Source organism: Lichenostomus cassidix, chromosome 28 (assembly GCF_008360975.1).
Source record: "Lichenostomus cassidix isolate B80296 chromosome 28, HeHo_3.0, whole genome shotgun sequence".
Lineage (NCBI taxonomy): Eukaryota > Metazoa > Chordata > Aves > Passeriformes > Meliphagidae > Lichenostomus > Lichenostomus cassidix.
Genome location: NC_139508.1, coordinates 5,387,945 through 5,407,438, shown reverse-complemented (window position 1 = coordinate 5,407,438; position 19,494 = coordinate 5,387,945). Strand labels below are relative to the sequence as shown.

General features: G+C 61.0%; 2 protein-coding genes across 6 annotated transcripts in view; one reads left to right on the top strand and one right to left on the bottom strand.

The window, feature by feature from the left end:
- The first annotated feature begins 610 nt into the window (after positions 1–610).
- Positions 611–2,071, top strand: SMIM24 (small integral membrane protein 24). Its single transcript, XM_085040213.1, has 4 exons — positions 611–780; positions 1,193–1,310; positions 1,428–1,466; positions 1,655–2,071. The coding sequence occupies exons 1-4, from the start codon at positions 708–710 to the stop codon at positions 1,743–1,745; spliced, it is 321 nt and encodes a 106-aa protein (XP_084896339.1). The 5' UTR covers positions 611–707; the 3' UTR covers positions 1,746–2,071.
- A 707-nt stretch (positions 2,072–2,778) lies between these two features.
- Positions 2,779–19,494, bottom strand: part of NFIC (nuclear factor I C) — a 45,340-nt gene continuing 28,624 nt past the window's right edge. For 2 of the 5 annotated variants that reach the window (XM_085040205.1, XM_085040204.1), the window contains exons 3-11: positions 17,941–18,012; positions 17,379–17,453; positions 17,119–17,242; positions 16,471–16,595; positions 14,500–14,628; positions 14,201–14,385; positions 12,642–12,801; positions 10,954–11,039; positions 2,779–8,934 (exon numbers count right to left, since the gene is read on the bottom strand). In XM_085040205.1, the coding sequence (XP_084896331.1) occupies positions 8,917–8,934; positions 10,954–11,039; positions 12,642–12,801; positions 14,201–14,385; positions 14,500–14,628; positions 16,471–16,595; positions 17,119–17,242; positions 17,379–17,453; positions 17,941–18,012 (974 nt within the window). In that variant the 3' untranslated portion in view covers positions 2,779–8,916. The remainder of the gene's footprint in view (positions 8,935–10,953; positions 11,040–12,641; positions 12,802–14,200; positions 14,386–14,499; positions 14,629–16,470; positions 16,596–17,118; positions 17,243–17,378; positions 17,454–17,940; positions 18,013–19,494) is intronic. The other 3 variants (XR_014846197.1, XM_085040206.1, XM_085040208.1) reach the window with 3 other exon arrangements.

Sequence of the window (19,494 nt, the reverse complement as noted above, 5' to 3'; positions counted from 1 at the left end):
TCCCTCCCTGGGTTACTGCTGGCCACCTCGTGCCTCAGTTTACCTTGTGCCCCGGTGAGTGGGTGCTCTGCCAAGGTCTTTCTGATAACGCCGTCGATATTTCACTCTTGGCAGCACCCAGGCACTCCCTGAGAATGTGATGGGGCCTCACTTGCACCAGATGGGATTGTCTGGGGCCAGCTGGCTCATGCCCAGGGAGGGCAGGGGGTGGCCTGGCATTGCCCATCCCACTGTGCTGGCCTATCCCCATGGGATCTGCCCCAGCCCTGCCAGCAGGGTTGGGTGGAACTAGGCAGGGTGGGCACTTCTCCACCCCATCACCCATCTGTCCTTCCACTTGTGCATCCACCCACGTGTTTGTCCATCCACCCATCTGTCTGTCTCTCCCTTCATCCATTCACCTACCCTGGGGGTGGTCCACAGTCCTGGACACAGGGGTGTGCCTGTCCTGTGCCACTGTGGTCCTCAGGGTGGTGGCTCCTGCATTCTGTGGGGTGCCAGTGCCTGGGCCAGGGGAGTGGTGCCACCTCCCATGGGTGACAGGAGTCACGTGTCCATGGTGCTTGGTGCCACTTGTCCTCTTGCCCACTTGGGGCCAATAAAGGCGCCCGTTGCCCTGGGTGCGGAGAACAGGGCCCAGCAGCAGCGGGGAAAGGAGCTCACTTCAGGGAGCAGGATCCAGCCGTGCTCTAGCCCTCTGCCCAAAAATGCCAAGGCCCCTGCAGCCCCTCTCGCTCCTGGTCCTGCTTGTACTCACTGCCACTGCCCAGGGACAGGCAGGTAGGTGCCCCTGTGACCCTCTGTACTGCTGTGCCCTGGGGTGTCTGGGGAGGTGGCCTAGGGTGGAATCAGCTCCTGCTGACAGCAGGACAGCAACTGCTTTGGGGGCAGATCAGAAAGATTTGGGGACAGCGGGTGGGTGTCCCAGTGCTCCCTGCTGTGCCAGGCAGCCTCCCATGCTCTCCTGGGGACGGGAGAACTGTGTCAAGGGTGGCTTCCTTGCCACCCAAGGGACAGTGGGAGAGGGGAACAGTGAGTGTCTGCCAACGTGCCCTGGTACGCCCGGTGTGCTGAGCTTGGCACAACTGGGACGCTCTACCATGGGTTGGGAGGCCCCATCCCTGCAGGTTGGAGGTCCCCTGAAGTTGTCCCCATCCCCACCTTTTGTCTACCCTATCCCCTGGCCACGCAGACACAGGACCCAAGGTGCTGCAGCCATGGCTCATTGGCCTCACGGCAGTAGTAGTCTTCCTCTTCGTTGTGTTCGTGATGCTGCTCGTTAACCGGCTCTGGAATCTCAGAAGGCACAGGTTGGATTGTGTGGGGCCCAGGGGGTTTTTGGCCAGGGGGGTACAGCGTGGCAGGGTGCCATGGGCTGGGAACAGGGCTGTCTCCAGGCATTGCTCAGCCTCTCTCTCCCCTCGCAGGAAGGAGAATGACTACCCGGAGACCCTGGCGACTGACAGGTACCACTGACTGGGTGCTGCGGGGTGGCACAGGGACAACCTCCCCACACCGGGACTCGGATCCATCTTAGAGGGAACCAGGTTCCAGAGGTGCCATGGTGGTTGTGTGCCCTTGGCATAGCCGGAGACGGCGGTGTCGCGGTGCCGGTGCCGTGCTCGGCTGGCCGACGTTGCTATCCCTCCCGTAGGCTGGAGCGCTCCGGTCACGTCAACCCGGCGGCTGAGGACGGGGACGAGCTGAGCGACGACAAGCAACAGAGCAAGGCCACGTCCCTCTGAGTCCCCACTGCTCCCCACTGCCCGCCCCGGGACACCTCCGACCGGCACCGCGCCCTCAACCCATCCGCGGGGCGTGAATCCGCGCCAGGTTTCAGCGACAGCCGCGGCCACCGTGGCACCTCCCGCCCCGCGGCCGCTCCGGCTATGACCAAGACCCGGCGCGGTTCGGCCGCTCACCGGAGTGGAGCGCGGAGAGCGGCAGCCGGGGACGGCAGCGGGCCCTCCCCGTGTCCCCCAGCGCTGGGCCGGCGGGGGTCCCGGCTGGGGGGGGACGAGGACTGCCCCTTGCCCAGACGTGCCCAGTAAAGGTCCCCAGCCTGCCCCGGCGTCAAGCGTCTGGTGTCATCGTGCTGGGGAGGGGGTGGCTGTCCGGCACCCCCGCGTGCCACTAGGACAGGAGACAATGGCAAGTTCCAAGCTGCCAGACCTCAGCGACCTCGGCAGGGCGAGAGCCGGTGTCCAGCCACGCCGCTGGCCGACACCCCTGGGCCGAGGGGTGGGCACTGAGGGGACACCGGGAGCTCGGAACAGTTTCGTGCCCCAGGCTGTCCTGCGCAGTGTTTGGGGACAGGGACCATGGGGAGTGCGGGGTGACGCGCAGCTTCGGCCAACGCTGACTTACGGGTGAGGGCAGTGACGTCATACCCAGGCGGTGACGTCACGCACACGAGGCGGTGATGTCACGTGGCCAGAGTCTGGAAGCAGAGGAGGTGGCAGCAGCTCTGAGCCCCCATAGGAACCCACGGCTGCCCCCACCCATGTCCCTGTCTCCACGTGTCCCCTCCCTGCCATCCCGCGGCCTTGCCTGGGGCTGGGGGTGCGCTCTGTGGGGTGCCGGCTCTGTCACCCTCCTCATCTGGGCCAAGAACGCCCACGGGTGGGAGAACCTCCTCTGGGGTGATGGGTATCCAATGCCTGGCAGGGCTCTGCTCTCCCCAGTACCCCCCTTCCCCGCTGGGACACCCGTGTTTTCCCCGGTTGGATGCCGTGCCTCTGTATCCCCCGGGGCAGCGAAGGAAGGGCGGAGGCGAGCTGGAGTTGAAGCATAGCTTGTTTAATTTTTATACATTTTTTTTTTGTCTTTTTTTTTTTCCTTTTCATTTTTTAATCTTTTTTTGTATGACAGTTTTTTCTTTTTTGTTTTTTTCTTCTTTTTTGTCTCTTTTTTCTCTTTTTTTTGCATAGGGGAGGGGGGGAAAACAACAAAAAAAAACAAAACAAAAAAAAAACCATCGGGGGAAAAAAAAACAAAACCAAAACAAAAGAGACAAAACAAAAAAGAAAACCAAAAAAACCCCAAAAATCCGTATCAGGGTCAGTAAGTGTATGTAGGCAGGAGCGGCGCTATCGGTAAATGGCTGCGTACAATGGTATAATCAAATATCGTGAAGCACCAGGGAGGCGAGCGGGGGGCTCGGGGGGTCATGCGGGGCCAGGGGGCGCGGGGGGGGCACAGCCGGGGGTGCCCGGCCCCGGCTCGCGGCCCTGGTGCGCTCGCGGTGTGTATCGGCTGCGGCAAAGCGAAAGCGAGAATCCGGCGAACGAGTAAAATATAACTGCGGGGTGGAGGGGGGCACCCCCGGCCCCCCGGGGGGAGCGGGGACCCCTGAAAAGGCGGGCGGGGGCAGCCGGCGGCGCGGAGGCACTGCGGCGGGATTTTTGGTTTGGGTGAGAGGCGCGGTCCGGCCGGCTGCCGCCTCGGCGCCTTTTTGGGGCGGTTTCTCTCCTTTTGCCGCTCTTTGCCCGGGGGTGGGATTTCCCCCCACCCCGGCTCCACTTCCCGCCTGACCCCGGGCATCGCACGGGGCGCTCAGCGGGGCACGGGGGCACCCAGAGCGGCACCCATGGACCGGGGGAGCTAGCGGGGCACCCGTGGGCATCACCTGCAGCACCCAGAGGGACATCCGTGCGTATCTCTCGGGGCACCCAGAGGGACACCTGTGAGCACCACCTGGGGCACCAGAAAAGCCCCCGTGGGCATCACCTGGAGCATCCAAAGGAGCACCCAGAGGGCAACCCGTGGGCATCACCTGGGGCGCCCAAGGGCCACACAGAGGGCCATCACCTGGAACACCCAGAGCGACCCCCACGGGCACCCAGAGGGGCACCCGCGGGCATCACCTGGAGCACTCACACTGACACCCGCAGGGCACCGCACAGGGGACCCAGAGGGTCACCATGGGCATCTCCCGAGGCACCCATCACCGGGGGCACCCATCCCAGCCGGTGGCGGGATCCCCGGCCGGGGAGGGCGGGGGGGCAAAAAGCAGCAAATTCCAAACTCCGAGTACAAAAAAACAAACAAAACAAAACAAAAACAACAAAAAAGAGCCCAAACCCCACCAAACAAGACATATATATATATATAGGGGATTATATATATATATATATATATTCCTTTGCGACTTAAAGTACCTTAACTGTGTGTGGGCCCGCGGACCCGCGCCCCCCCCGGCCCTGCAGCCCCATATATATATATGTGGAGATATATATATATATATATGTACAGGTTATTTGTTTTATTTATAGGTCACAAGGACTATTTTTAATTAATTTTTTTAAGCCGACGAGCCCGACTAAAAACCCTCAGGAGAGACTGTAGTGCATGAAACCCCCGCGGTGATTGTCGAGCGGAGCCCCCTCGAATCCCCATCCTGCAGGAGACCCCCCCGGAGCATCCCCAGGGATGGGGTGTCCCCCCTCCCCGCTTTGCGCTCACCCCGACCGTGGCCATCGAGGCTGCCAGAGGATAAAAAAAAAGAATGAATAAAAAAATAGAAATAATAAAAATGAGTGGTGCCCCCCCCGGGGAGGGACCAGGGGGGTGTTGCATATTCCCTTTGGGCAGAGCCGGGGGTGCGGCCCCGGAGGGGTGTCGGGGGAGCAGTGCAAAGACCCCAGGGGCACGGGGGCTCCCCGGCCCCCCAAGGGTAAGCCCCCGGCCCGCCCCCCGTGCCGCCGCCTTACGGGCTGGGGGGCGTCGAGTTGATTATTTTTTGCCTTTTTAAACATGGTTTAAGGTGCTTTTCTTGCCGAGGGCGGGTTTTGGGGGGCTGCAGCTGCAGCCCGGCCAGACGTGTTGCCGGCCCGGGGGGTGGGGAGACAGCAAAGAGGGGGCAGGGGATGGCCCCGGTGGTGTTCCCGTGGGGTTCCTCGGGGTTGGGGGGCCCAGGCCCGAGGGGCGCCAGCGCCCCTCGCCTCCCCGGGGTTGGCCGAAGGGGCTGCTCCGGTGCCCCCCACTCCCTCCCTCCGCTGTCACTGTCACCGCTGAAAAATGCTTTTTTTTTCCGTTTTTTTTAATATATATATATATATATATATATTTGCTTTGAGCTGAGACTTTTCCAGCCTTAACCCCCCCTTTTTTTTTTGTTTTTTGTTTTTCTATTTTTAAAAATTTTTCTCTCTCGTTTTTATTTAAATTTTCTTTTTTTTCCCTCTCTTTTTTTTTTTTAATTCTACTTTTCATTCCTCCCCCCCCCAGCTGGACGCCGCCCCCGCTCCCTCCTTGCATTGTCCTTGCAGAAATCAATACTGCACCTTGCATAAAGAAGCGTCTCCCAAGGCTCCTCCCAAGGGTCGGGGACCCTCAAACCAGCCTCAACTGTGGGCGAAACCCGGCAGGATGCGACCACCCCATCATCCCCACTAATACTTTTGGACCAAAAAAAAACCCCCAACAACTAAAAAAAAACCCCAAACTAAAAAAAAAAAAAACAAACCAACAAACCAAACCAAAAAACCAACAAAAACCCCTCTGTTAACGACGACGTTTCTTCATGCCCGAGCAGCAGCGACGCCGGTGCCACCCGCCCACCGGTGCACCGGGGTCACGACCCGCGTCAGTCCTCAACCTCAGGGAGGTTGGGGACAGGGGGGTCTCTCCGGCCGGAGGAACGTTGGGGTTTTAAGGCAAATTCTGGGTTTTTTGGGGGTGTCGAGCCCCTGCTTGGCAGCAGGCACAGCAGGGAGAGGCGGCGAGAAGGCACCTCCTGCCATTCCCTGCTGCGCCAGCCGGACCCCTGGGGATGAAGCCGATGGGGTGGAGGTGGGGGGAGGCTGTGACCCCCCCTGACACCAGCCCGGGGGGGACACAGTACATTCACACGGTTCCATTCCCGTCACGAGAGCAGCTGGGCTCAGCCCTCCTGGCCCTGCGCCCCACTGAAAACCAATTAAAAAGTGGGGGTCCTCTAAGGGGGGTTGCGACCCTGTGGCCCCTCCGTAAGGGTCAGCCCCGCAGGTCTCCATCCCTGCTCCTCGCACGGACCCCAGCACATCCCTGCCCGTCCTGCTGTGCCTGGACACTGAGTCCCCCCGAGCATTCTGTGGGGGCTCTGGCCCGGGGGTCCCTGCCGCCTCCCGCCTCGCTGCCTTTGGTTGCTGGAAGCAGAAAAAACAAATAAAAGCCCCCAAAAAGGGAAGGAAAACAAAGAAAAGAGAGGCAAAGCAAAGGGGTGGCCGCCCCCCCGGCCGGTCCCCCCCGCAGCTATTGCATATTCCGGTGTGTTGGCGCAGAGGATGCATCGGTATTACCAACTGGAAGACATTTCTGAGGGGGAAAATCGGTTAAAAAAGAAGAATAGAGAGAAAAAGGGACTTTTCCGGCCGAGAAGAAGCCATGCAGGAGGCGAGGGGGGGGCAGTGGCCCCCGGCCCCCCCCGGCCCCCCGGGAGCCCCGGGCATGCAGCGACTCCCTCGCACTGATATCGGGTCCATTAATACTTAGGCTTCGAAGGCAAGGCACATCATGTGGTATAAAATTTCGTGCAAATTAGGAAAACATGGATTTTTTTTCTTGTGTGTTTTTTTTTACGGCTTTTTTTTTTCTTCTATACATTTTTTTTTTTTTTGTATTTTTTTTCCTCTTTTTTTTTCTCTTTTGCTGAAGGGGAAGGTAGAGCCGGTTAATAGAGTCTGCCATGCACAGCATCAGCCAGCCACGGCTGGGTTGAGCCAGGTCACCAGATCCTGTTAAAGCACCATGCAGTTTATTTGTCTTTTTTTTTTTTTTTTTTTGTGTCTTTTTGTCTTTTTTTTAATGTGTTTCTTTTCTCAGATCTTAAAAAAAACCCAGGTTTCCCTCTCTGCCAAGCGCTTTTTTTGTTGTTGTGTTTTTGTTGTTTTTTTCTTTTTTGGTGGGTTATCTCCTTTTCTTGTCCTTTTGATTATTTTTCTGCCTCCCAGGATTTCCTGCGTCAGCCCTTTCCCCGGTGCCTCGTTGTGCCGTCCTGGGGGGGTTGGAAGCGGGGGGAAGCGGGGGCCACTGGGATGGGGGATGTGATGCCGGTGGTCGTCGAGGCGGCTCTGGGTGCCAGGTGAGGGGGCCAGGCGGGTGGCGGTGATGGCCTCGGTGACATCCCCAGCTCCTGGACATCCCACGGTGGCTTCTCTCCATCACCATCCTTTGGGTGTCCCCTGGGCCGGAGATCCTTTGGAAAGCAGTCTCCTTATCTTGCTGGGGATAACGGGTACTTTCGTCCTCTTCCTCCTCCTCACCTCGGCCGTCGCGGGGTTCCCTCTGCTCTAAGGCACTGCCAAGTCCCTGCGCCCCCTTCCCGGCCACGCTGTCACTGCATGGGATGGGGACGGCCGAGCGCTTCCTCCCGCATTGCCCCGAGTCGGGGGCTCCTCCGGGGGGGCCGGGACCCCTCCCCGCCGCAGTTCAGGCACTTGACGCGGGGCCGGGGGCTCCGGGGTACTCCGAGGGGCTGGCTCTGCCCTCGCCCTCCCTTGGGCTCCTTTGCTCCATCCTTTTGCATCAAAAAAAAAAAAAAAAAACAAAAAAAAAAACACCCAAAAACCCCAAACCAGCCGTCCCGGCAAGCCAGTGCCAGGGACTCCACCTCCTCCTCCTCCTCCTCCTTCTCTTCCATCTCCTCCTTTTTTGTGATTTTGTTTTCTTTTCTTCTTTTTCTTTCTTTCTTTTTTTTTTTTTTTTTTTTTCAATTCCCTCTTAAAAGTGCATTTCCTACAAAATGTGCAACACGAGCGCACCCTCTCCTGCCTCCCACCCGGTACCTGTCCACAGGAATGCATAGCTCAAACACACGGATGCACACCCGACCCCCCGCCCCCCCAGCCCCACGGGCGCGGGGACATGCCAGGGGACAGGGACATGCGTGGGAACACATGGGGCGGGGACCGGTGCAGGCTTGGGGGGCGGAATGCGACCAGAAAGACGGTGACCGGTGCCCGGTGTGATGGTGGCGACCCGAGAACCATCAGGGCCGGGCTGCAACAGTCCCCATACCATGTCCCTGATGGAATCGGGGTGCCACCACCACGGTGACAGTTGGGGGTGTGGTGGGAGATTCGCGACACCGTGTCCCCGTGGGAACCGAGGTGCCACCGCCACCGCAACCATCTCTGGCTGTGCCCATGCACCCTCTGTGGCCACAAGCCCCCTCCTCCTGTGCCACCCGTTCGAGCCACTGTGCCACCACGTCTCTGTGCCACCACGTCACCGTCACCGTGTCTCTGCAGCACGATGTCACCCATCCCCGAGGCGCTTGCACAGCATCACCCGCCCCGACCACGAGTGTGCTCGGTCCGCGGGGCTCCGACGGCAGGAGGGTAGCCCCACCCTGTCCCGCCGCACCCTACCCCAGCCCCGGGGCCCCCCGAGAGTCTGCGTGGGGCCGGGGGGTCGGTGAGGGAGGTTTTGATCTGTTCTACTCACATAGAGGCAAGAACGAGAGAGTCAAAGCCGTTTGCAATATCCGGCGAGCGGCCGGCGGGGCTCGGCGCCGTGGCCCTGCAGCCGCTCCGCGAGGCATTGCTGGCACGACTTGTGTCAGGTCTCAGCGCGGCGCCAGCAGACGGAGTAAATAATAGTGTTTTTTTCTTTTTTTTTTTCCTGTTTCTTTGTTTTCTGGCACATCGCCGGGATGGGGGGAAAGGTCCTCCTGGGATGGGTTGTTGTTTTCTTTGTTTTTTGTTGGTTGTTTTTTTTTTTTTCCTCTTTTTTAAACAGTTTGACCCTTTTCCTTCTTCCTTTCCCTCGCTCTTTCCTTCGGGTGTGGGTTTTGCTTGTCGTCGTCGTCGTCATCGTGAGGCCGCGCTCTCCGTCGTCACCGCAAGGCTGGGCCTGGTGCTCGGGGACGGGGATGTTCCTCTGGGGGTGCCTAAAGCAGACGAGAAGGGAGGCGAAGGGGCGGCACGGCGGCGGTTATCCCAGGTACCAGGACTGCCGGGAGAGAGGAGAGAGGCCTGTGTTAGTGCTCTGCCCCGCCCCCGGCTGCTCCCCCCACCCCGACACAGAGATCCCCGTGCTGTCCCCTGCTCGGCGCACGCGGCTGGCGTTCCCACTCCTGCACTGAGCTTGTCCATCCTCTGCACCGCGGCCACCCATATTCCCCTCGGGGGCCGGTCCCTCTGCACCTTCACGGCAAAGGCGACTCTCCCCAAGAAATGGTCCCGTCTGGGGACAGGTAGGAGGGTGGCACGGCTGGGGACCCCGCGGGGTGGCCCCCTGCCACCCTCCCATTGTTTTCCCCCCCAGCCCCAAGTTCAAGTTCATTCCCGATTACCTCATGTCTGGTTTCCGTTGGAAACGAGACAGCTTGGGGCCGCCGCTTCCCTTAACCCTTCCAGGCCCCGCCACACATGACCAGAGCGTGGCAGGTCTCAGCTGCCCCTCCTGGGACAACACCTCCTTCCCCCGTGCCTCAGTTTCCCCACGCAGAGTATCCTTGAGCCCTGGGGAACCTCCCAGAGCATGACTGGACACCAATGCACAGCAACCCTTGGGGGTCCTGGGACTGCGAGTGGCTGTGACCCCTGTGTCTGGACAAGGACCCCAGACCCCTGCTCCCCCAAGGCTCTCCCAGTGCTGCTCCAGGTCTCCTCTTTAGGGACTCAACGCCCTTAGGGCACCCACCCCAAGTGCAGGACTGGGGAAACTGAGGCAGAGAGGGGGTTGTGATCAGAGCCGGGTCCTCAGTGTTTGTCTTCTGGAACGGCACAGCACCCTCAGGTGTCCCAGCTCATGGTCCCCAAATCTCACAGCTTGGCACAGCAGAGCATCTCCAGGTACCCCGCGTCATCACTCACAGCCCCCAGGTGCCCACACCCCTGCAGCACAGCACCCTGAGTATTCCCCCCAGCCAGGGCAGCAACCCCCAGCCAGGGTGCCCCAACATGTCCAAACCCCCATTGTGCTGCCCTGTCACCGACGTCACCTGCCAGGCAGGGCTGCAGCCACTGCAGATGCCCCTGCAGGGAACGCTGAGGCCAGACATTCATGTCACAAGTGAGGCCAGGAGCTGCCATCCCTGTCCTGGCACTGTGTCACTGCCTGCAAAGCCAGGGCCAGCTCTAGAATCCAGGACTAATGGAAAGCCCCTGAAAAGGTGCACATGACCTCCTGCTGCAGCTGGAGTGGCCATAGGCACAGCTGGGTGAGAGCAGGTGCCTGTGCCCACACAGAGAGGGACACACAGCCTCCTTTGGGGATGTTGTGGGCACCTGGGCAGGGTGGCGCCTGGTGGTGCCAGGCAGGACACAGCTGGAGCATGGCAGTGACCTCCCTCTATGATGGAGGACTCGTAGTGGCCCTGAGCCACCAGCAGTGCCCCAGGCCCTGGCACTGGCTGTCCATGGTGAGGATGCCATGGCGGCAATGCCCATGGGCCACAGCGGTGATGCCAAGGCAGTGATGCCCACAGCAGCCAAGCCAGCAGTGGCAGTGCCAGAGCTACAATGCCACGTCAGTGATGCCCATGGTGGCACTGCACATAGAAATACCCCACACAATGGGAAGTGGTGCCCATAGTAGCAATGTCCATGGTATCAATATCCATGGCAGTGATACCATGGTGGGGACGCCACAATAGCAATGCTTGCAGTGGCCACGCCAATGGTGGCAATGCCCATGGCAGTGATGGCCACGGAGGCTACATCCACAGTGGCAATGCCCCACGGCAGTGATGCCACAGTGGAAATGTCCATGGCAGTAATGCCATGGTGGCAAGGTCCACGGCAGTGATGCCATGGTGGCAATGCCCTCAGCAGCAATGCCATGGCAGCGATGCCATGATGGGGGACGCCATGGTGAGGATGACCACATCAGCAATGTCACATCAGTGACAGCCACGACGGCGACGCCTGCACTGGCCATGCCCATGATGATGCCCACAGTGATGCCGTGGCGAGGGTGCCTGGGACGAGGGTAGGAGGATCCCCCCAGCAGCATCCCCGCTCTCACCTGTGCCTGATAGATACTCCCAGGATCCCTTGGTCCTAATCCCACGAAGGAACGGTTCGCAGGGGGCGTGCCTGGTGCAGAGTAGGCTGGGGAACAAACGAGAGCTCGTTAACGGGGCTGCAGGTGGCACTGCCATCGTCCCCCCCGGGGCCAGGCCCGGCCCTCTCCCTGGCACTGCTGGGACAGAGGTCCCGGGCACCTGGTGCTGGCAGCCAGGCGACATCCCTGGCTGTGACCTGATAGCAGGCGAGCAGAGCCCAGGGGTGCTGCACCCCGGCGTGCTGTGCCCAGACGGTACCACCGTGGTTTCGGGGCGATGACAGGCTGGGGGGCAAGGTGCCCCACGGTGCAGGCGCAGACGGTGCTCCTGGCTGTTCCCGCACTGCAGCCTCTGGAGCTGAGCTGCCATGGGTGAGAATGATGAGAGCCACCAAATCCACTTGGCCACGTCACCCTGCTGCCACCTCCATCCCTCAGCTGGGGGTCCAGCAGTGGGATCTCCAGCCCTGCTGAGCCCCTGGGCTCAGCCCTGTCAGAGGCAGGGTGCTGCCAAGTGGAATGGGGGACTTGGAGCCAGCTGCACCCCTTGGGGACAGCCAGTGTGCTCCAAATGCATCCTTCCCTAAGGCTGCAGGAACTTGCACTGCTCTGTCTCTCCCCAAGGCAGTGACCCCATTATCAGCCCGGCCACCCCATGCCATCCTTTGATGTCCCCCCCAGATCGTCCATGGTTCCTCCATGCCACGGGACCTCCACACCTGCTGACCAGCTGCTGGCAATAAGCCATGTCCCATTTCCCAGGGACAGTGGCCCTGGGCAGGGCTCGATTGTGTGGGGACACAGCAGCCACTTGGGGTACCATGTCCCATGGGTACCACAGGATGGGAACAGGAACAACTCCCTCACGGAGTGTGGCAATGGCACAGTGTCCCACCACTGCGGCACTCGCCCCAGTGCCAGTCTGGGGTGACACCAGCTCCCCTCTGGCTGCTGGGCCCAGCAGCCCAAAACCCTCCTGGCCAAGGCACTTATGGCCCCTGAGCTGCAGCGGAGGGCAAAGAGCTCGTCAGCCATCATGCTAACAAAGATCCAAGGTGCCACCTGCAAAGGCCTCTGGGGAACCTGCACACAGTCCCTGCACCGGTGTCGCTTCACATCCCTAACGCGACAGGAGTCTCCAGTGCCAAGGACCCTCGTAGCAGCAAGAGTACGACAGCCCACACAGCGCAACAGGCACACTGTCCCTAGTCCCAGTGCCACCTGCGTGCCAGCTGGTCCCCGTTCTGGGCAGCACAGCTGCCACTATGGTGGGGTAACAGACACAGAGAGGCCACAGCCTCCCCCACAGCACTGCCCACACTGAGGCTCTGGACAGTACACTGGTTTGGGGAGCCCTGCTGCAGCTCCACTCCTGCTCAGACGAACATGGGGCTCGAGCTGGTCCCTGGGACCAGCACAGAACACCCTGGCTCAGTGGCCACAGCAGCCACCCGCCCAAATCCTGTCCGCTCTGACCTGCCTGAGACCCAGCAAACTCATGGCGTGCCAGCTGCCACCCTCTCCCCGGCTGCGGGGAGGCCACCTCCGCCAACATCCCCCCAGCACCGGGACGGGGGGACACCCTGGGGGGCTGCGAGAGGAGGGGGCCAGCCGGGCCGGGGAGTGGGGTGGGTGCCGCGGGTGCTTACTGGGTGATGTCGGCGAGGTCGTCCCTCCCTCGGAAGTTGTCGTGGTAGATTTGGTGTCAGGAGAGACGGCCAAGCGGGGCATGCCGGGGGGAGGTGGCGGCGCCAGCATCTGCGTGGGCAGGTAGTGGCTGGGCACTTTCACTTGACCACTTCCATTTAACTGGGGACAACACAGACAAAAAACAAACAGCACAAGCCATTAGGACGCACGTGCACACCAGCATGGCCGGGGAGCCCCAGGGACACCCCCGGCACAGATATGGAGTGTCCCTCACTGCAGACATGAGTTTGTTGGGTCTCAGAGCAGCCCTGAACAGTCGGCGTTGACAGCAGGCAGGAAATGACGGCAGGACAGGAGGGGTATGGGGGGCCCTGGAGGCCATGCCCCATGGGTGTCATGACCTACAGCGGCGCACACTGGAGTCGGGGCACTGGGACTCCTCTCTGCAGTGATGGGGGCGTTACGAAGCATTCCCCAGAGGGGTAGAGGCACCCAGAGCCCCCAAAGGCTCCTACACCAGTGCTCTGTGTCCAAGCCATCCACGGATGCTCCTGATCCAGGGTCCATCAGCCCAGCACTGAGCCACTGCATAAGGCAAGAGCGGCCATGCCCCACACCCTGGCATCAGGCCCTGCTAGCGAGAGGCAACAGGCAATTGGTGGGCAGAGATCAGAGAGGCTCCCCGAGAGCTCTGCATTTGGGAAGACAGAGCGGGGCACAGGAGGGTGGGGAAGCGGGAACACTCCCAGGCCTCAGCTTTGGGTATGAAGAGTGCCCTTCATGGGGGGTGTGGGGTGCTAGTGGTGTGGGGAGTGCTGTGAGTGGAAGGTGCTGGGTGTATGGGGTTATGGTTTGGGTGCTGCATGCACTGGGTGCTGCACGTGCAGGGTGCTAGTTGCAAAGGTTGTTCGGTGATGGGAGCATAGGGTGTGGGGTGCTGGGTATGTGGGATGTGTGGGGTGAATTGAATACTGTGTGGGGTGCTGAATTCATGAGATGTAGGGTGCTGTGGCAAGGGAAGGCCCACAGCAGTGCAGTGAGGCCCTGCCACCCCTGTGGGGACACTGGGGACACAGGTACAGTGAGAAGCTGACAGGTCACCTGTGGGCTCTGCAGCTGGATGGGGCACAGCTGAGCCCATCGCTCTCCCTGACACGCTGGCAGATGGTGGCTCTGGGCGATGGTGACACAACCCTGGCAGACACCCCACTCCCACCAGATAGCCCAGCTCCAGATGACGGCTCAGCCCCAGAACCCCAATACCCGCGACACCGCGTGCTGAGCTGAGGCACAGCACTTCCATCGCCGGAGACACGAGATGCCAATATGGAGCAGGCGCAGCGGCATTCCCGAACCAACGCACGGCACGGCTGGAGCTCAGCCCGAGAGAACACCCCACTGGTATCACCAGAACATCCTGACCCCCTCCGTGTGGCGGCAGAGGTGACGGCGGCGGTGGCCCGTCCAGGGGACTCTCCTTGGGCAGCCTGGCCGGCAGCAGCCCCCGGTGCTCATGGCAAGGCGCGCGAGGGGTGTGGGGACAGGGCTGGGTCCTTACCGGTCCGGGCTGCTGGTTGGACGGGTCGCAGGCCAGCGAGACGAGATCTTTGAGTGGGTCCTGCGGGTTGAGATGAGGTGGGTACCGGATGGCCGTGTGCGGGAAATAGGTGGAGGCCGTCTGGGGAAGGATGGAGGTGGTGGGGAAATGCAGCGCAGACGATGGGTGCGGGCTTCGGGCGATACCTGCAGGTGACAGAAAAAGGGGACACACGCCTGTGTCACTAGCTAGTGGCTGCCCCAGCCCCCCGACTGTTCAGCACTTGCTCCGTGCCTCAGTTTCCCTGGCAAGACACTCACCACTGTGCACGGCAATGACGGGACGGTGGTGCTGCGTGAAGCTGCTCAGCCGGGGTGAGGAGTCCTGGGGTGATGGGCTGTTGAAGGGGGACTTGTCCATCTCTGTCTTCTTCACGGTGGGGGAGATGCCTGGGGAAAGCGGGTTGCAACATCAGCACCTGCCATGGGACTCCAAATCCCAAGGCTGCTGTCAGCTCAGTGCAGTGTTGGGGAGCTCATTCTGGGGGCAAGAGGCACCCTGAGGTCAGGGTGGGCGTGGGGAGGGTGCGTGGTGTGAGTGTGTGTTTGTACTCATACATGCCTGTGCTCGTGCAGGAGGGTGGGCACATGTGTGTGAGTGTGCCTGCAGGAGGGTGGGCATGTGTGTGGACACCTCTGGAAGGTACCACAGGTGTGCACATGCACAGTGTGTGTGAGTGTGTGTGTGCCTGCAGGAGGGTGGGCATGTGTGTGGACACATCTGGAAGGTACCACACGTGTGCACATGCACAGTGTGTGTGAGCATGCACACACCTGTGTGCATGAATGTGTGTGCACCAGCATGACTGTGCACCTGTGTCTGCGTACATGTGCACCTGTGCACAGGTGTGTGTTCCTGCAGGTGTATGCACACGGGTGCACACAGCTCTGTGTGTATCCCACCCTGAAGGCAGAAGTGGGTGTCCTCACAGGTGCCATTGTTGTGACCCTGCAGCCCCCACATGGCACCCACCTCCCCTGGCACATGAGGCTGGGGGCTACAGGAGCTCCTGGGGAGGCAGAGAGGTACCAGCATGGAGGTGACCTCCCCAGACACCCCTGGAAGCAGTGGATGCCCGGGTCCCCGAGGCCACCCCAGGGCATGGGGCTGAGTGGGGGGGGGTTGTCAGGCACCTTAATCCTCCACCACTATGGCTTTAGCTCTGGCCATTTGGCCTGGGCCCTGTAATGGGTTTAGCCCATTCTCAGCCGGGTGTTAGGAGGATTTCCCAGAACATCCCGTACAGGATTGCCAAGCCCCACTGCGACCATGGCTGAGCCCCCCCGCCAGCCACCCTCACCCCTACCCAGGTCAGGCCACTGGCAGGGGACAGATGCCCTGGCACGGCTCCCTCCTGCCTCCATGCACCACTTTGGGGAGGGGACTGCACCTTCTCTGGGACCCCCCCACACAGCAGCCCCATGGGGCAGGATGAGGCTCAGTCCCTGCACACACGGGACACAGTCCAGGGGCTGGACTTGCATCCCCCAAACCTCCTTCCAACAAGACTGGTGCCTCCAGCCCCCTAGCCGGGAACCCCCAGGCTCTGGCAAGGCTGGGGGGCTGCTGTGGAGCCCACCCGGGTACTGGGGGAGGCAGGAGAAGAGCCAAAGGAGGAGGAAGAAGAGCATCTCCTTTGCCTGCACCTCAGGGTGTGGGAGCTGCTGTGCCAGCCCTGCAGCATCACTTTAATGAGCCCAGCCCCCCCTTTTCTTAATGAACAGCTAATTGGGGCTGTCTAGACAGGAAAGGGAAAAAAAACCACCAAGCCAGAAAGCTGTCCACAGAGGTATGGGGTTGGGGGAGGCTGGTGTGGGGCTGGGGGAGTCAGCATGAAGCTGGAGGCTGAGTTGGCCTAACAGAGAGAGCCCGTGCTGAAATGGGGGGAGCCCTGTAGCAACACCACAGCCCCTGCAGAGCCCTGCCCAAAGTGGAGGGCCACAGACACACCTGGCACACAGGCACCTATGGAAAGCCTGTGCCTAAATCAGGGTGGCACGATAGCAGCCCCACAGACTCCATGGAAAAGCAGGGGTGTTCTAGGGGACTTGAGGGTGGCACTGTGGCCCCCACAGCCAGTATGTCCTGTGACCTGAGGGCCCAGAGCGACACCGGGGCAAAGGCAGTGCCTGGATGGTCACAGGGAGTTCTGGCTGAGGTGTGCCAAATGCTGGGAGCAGCATGGAGGCCCCGGAGCAGTGGGAGGGCACTGGTGAGAAGGTGACACCTACCCCCTTCCATGTCTTCTGTCCAGTTGCGGCTGCTGCTGGTGGGGGAGTTGGAGGAGGTGTAGTACTCGCCCCCAGGGCTGGTGTCAATGTCATCCTCCATGGACCCCGACTTGTGCCGTTTGCTCCTGGGGAGAGGGAAGGGTCACAGAATCATGTAGTGGTTTATGTTGGAAAGGACCTTAAAGCCCATCTTGTTCCTCCGACCTGCCATGGACAGGGGCACCTTCCACTATCCCAGGGTGCTCCAAGCCCTGTCCAACGTGGTCTTGGACACTTCCAGGGATCCAGGGGCAGCCACAGCTGCTCTGGGCATCCTGTGCCAGTGTCTCATCACCCTCACAGGGAAGTGAACCCATTTAACCCTGCCCTCTGCCAGTGGGAAACCATTCCCCCTTTTTCTGTCCCTCCAGGCCCTTGTCCGAAGTTGCTCTCCAGCTCTCTGGGAACCCCTTTAGGCACTGGGAGGGGCCTTAGCGACCTCAGGGACCTTAGAAGGTCTCCCTGGAGCCTCGTCTTGTCCAGGCTGAACACCCACAGCTCTCCCAGCTTGTCACGGGTCAGTGCCAGCCCATGACAGGATCCAGCTGCCCTCCGCCTTCCCCATGGCCATGCTTGGGCTGGCCCTGGCACCGCCCTGGTGTCACCTACCCACTGGAGGAGGTGCTGGGCAGTGTCCTCCTCATGCCGGTGCTGGAGGGGTTCAGGTCGTAGGCCAAGTGGCCCTGCAGCTCCCCCAAGGAGAAGTTTGGCCCTGTGCCTGTCACCACCGGCGCTGTGGGGAGAGAGGGGGTCAGGGGGGTCTGGTGGGAAGGGGAGCCCCAGCCCACCGTGGGATGGGGGTGCTGTTGGGACACTGACGTGCTCAGGCAGCCGAGGGGAATGGGCTGTGGCATCACAGTGACACTCACTTCGGGACACCTGGATGAGCTCGGTGACACTGAACACCCCCGAGGTGACAAAGCTTTCCTGGAAGTCTGTCGAATCTGTGAGGGAGAGAGGAGGGCGGGATGAGGGGGAGACAAGACCACCCCTCCCATCCTGCACTGCCTTGTGGCAATGCTTGAGGGCACCCCAACACCCCCAAATCCCCACCTGTCCCCCTCCTCAGCCTCCACGTCCTGCTCCAGCAAGAGACCACCCCAGGAGGTTCTCTCTGCCGAAGACACCCTGGACCTGCTCAGTGCCTCAGTTTTCCTGTGGCTGATGGCAGGGCTGGGGGCATCACCACCACCATGGGACCTCCATGGCAGCTGGGGCTGTGGCCCCAGTGAGACTCTGCTGGGTGTAGGACAAGGCTAAGGCCATGCCCAGCTCATTGCAGGTGCCAGGCAGCAGCTGGCAGGGGCTGGGGGACACCAGAGGCATAGCATGAGGGGCTTGACTGTGTGTCATGGGTCCCATGGCAGGAGCACTGGAGACAGGCTGGGGTGCCCCTTGTCCTCTTGCCCAAGCCCTGCCCCCTGTGCTCACCCAGCGTGATGGGTTTGCTGTCCTCCTGGTCCGAGCCAATGCCTGTCCGCGGGCTGCTGCTCTGCTCTGCATCTGCAAGAGGAAAACCCATTGGGATGAGCCCCCTGTGCTGGTGTGAGCCCCCCGTGCCTGTGTCAGCCCCTGTGCTGGTGTGAGCTGGGGTTGCCCACCAGCTGACTGCCCCCTCGTTGCTCTGCTGGGGGAAACCGAGGCATGGGCTGCCCAGCAGCTCTCACCATGCAGTAGGGCCACCACCAAGCTGGCATATTCTCAGCCACTGAGCAACAGCCACTAACCAGCTCCCCTTGGCCTCCCTGCCACCAACAGGAGCAGGGACAGCCCCACGTGAAGGATCTGGGCACCACTCCCTGCAGGAGGGAAACTCCTAGTGCTGAGGCTGCCCTGAGGCCGGGTGATGGTCACCTGGCCCTGCTCCAGCCTCGCTGCTTCCTCTCCTCCCTCCAGCCACATCTGTGACCCAGTGCTGCCCCACCAGGCAGTGTCACCGCAGCATGGCATCACCTGTGGCACCTTGTCCTGCCTCTTCCCAGCTCCTGGAGGGCAGCAGGGCTTGGGCAGACCCTGCTCTGACCCCTGGAGTCCCGTCCGGTCCTGCTCCCTCTGGGCTAAAAATAACCTGGCTCAGACGCTGAGCTCAGCGGCCCCGACACATCCTGGCATGGCACAGCCTGGCACAGACACTGAACTCAGGGGCATCCTTCCTCACCTGGCTTCTCCCAAAGACCTTCCATAACTTTTGCCGTGTATTTCTCCCCCACACCCCTTCCCCCCCCACTCCTCCATCCTCCTCCTCCCATCCCTTGGCCTTCGGCATTTCTCCTTAGCAGCCTTGGCAGATGCCAAGAAAGGGCTGAGACAATCCAAAAACCACCATCAAAAACACGCAGCTGCTGCTGCCAGTCCATGCGTGTGCGCCTTGGGATTTTTCCCTTTCTCCCTGTCCTTCTCCCCCTTTTTCTCTGCCCTTTTCTCCCCCTTTTTCTCCCCTCAAGTCCCTTGCAGTCTCATGGCTCCTGGGATGGTTATTCTTGGCTGGGCAAGTTACCCATGTGGGCACCATGCCAACCCCCCACCCGGACACCTTTGTGTGCTGCCCACCGGGCAGGTTATCCATGGGGGCAGTGAGACTGTGCCATCCCCCAGCCCGACACCCCCATGTGCCCACACCCTGCTGGGACTGCTCAATGCCGGTGCCGAATCAGCCATTTTGTCTCCCTGCCTAGCTGCTGCATTCCCCTCCACCCATCCCGTGCCAGCCTGGCACTACGCTGGCAGCCCCGTGGCATTCTGCCTTGCTGCTGCTCCCGGCCACCACCCCCCCGTGCCTGCACCCCTGGCTCCCTCCAGGCAGCCATTTTAGGGAGCAGAAACTCCCCCCAGAGACAGGCGCGGGTTTTTTTCCTTCCCTTCTCTCAATTTTTCTTTTTTTAACCTTATTCCCCCATTTTGAAGCTGCCGCATACCCAAGTATCAAGGCACGGGTGGTGGGAGTGTGCAGGGCACAAGCCAGCTGGGACAGGGGGGAGTGGCAGT

Coding starts and splice junctions, on each gene's coding strand:
- SMIM24 (XM_085040213.1), top strand. CDS start 708: ATGCCAAGGCCCCTGCAGCCCCTCTCGCTCCTGGTCCTGCTTGTACTC. Junction 1,311..1,427: donor TGGAATCTCAGAAGGCACAG/GTTGGATTGTGT, acceptor CTCCCCTCGCAG/GAAGGAGAATGACTACCCGG. Junction 1,467..1,654: donor GAGACCCTGGCGACTGACAG/GTACCACTGACT, acceptor TCCCTCCCGTAG/GCTGGAGCGCTCCGGTCACG.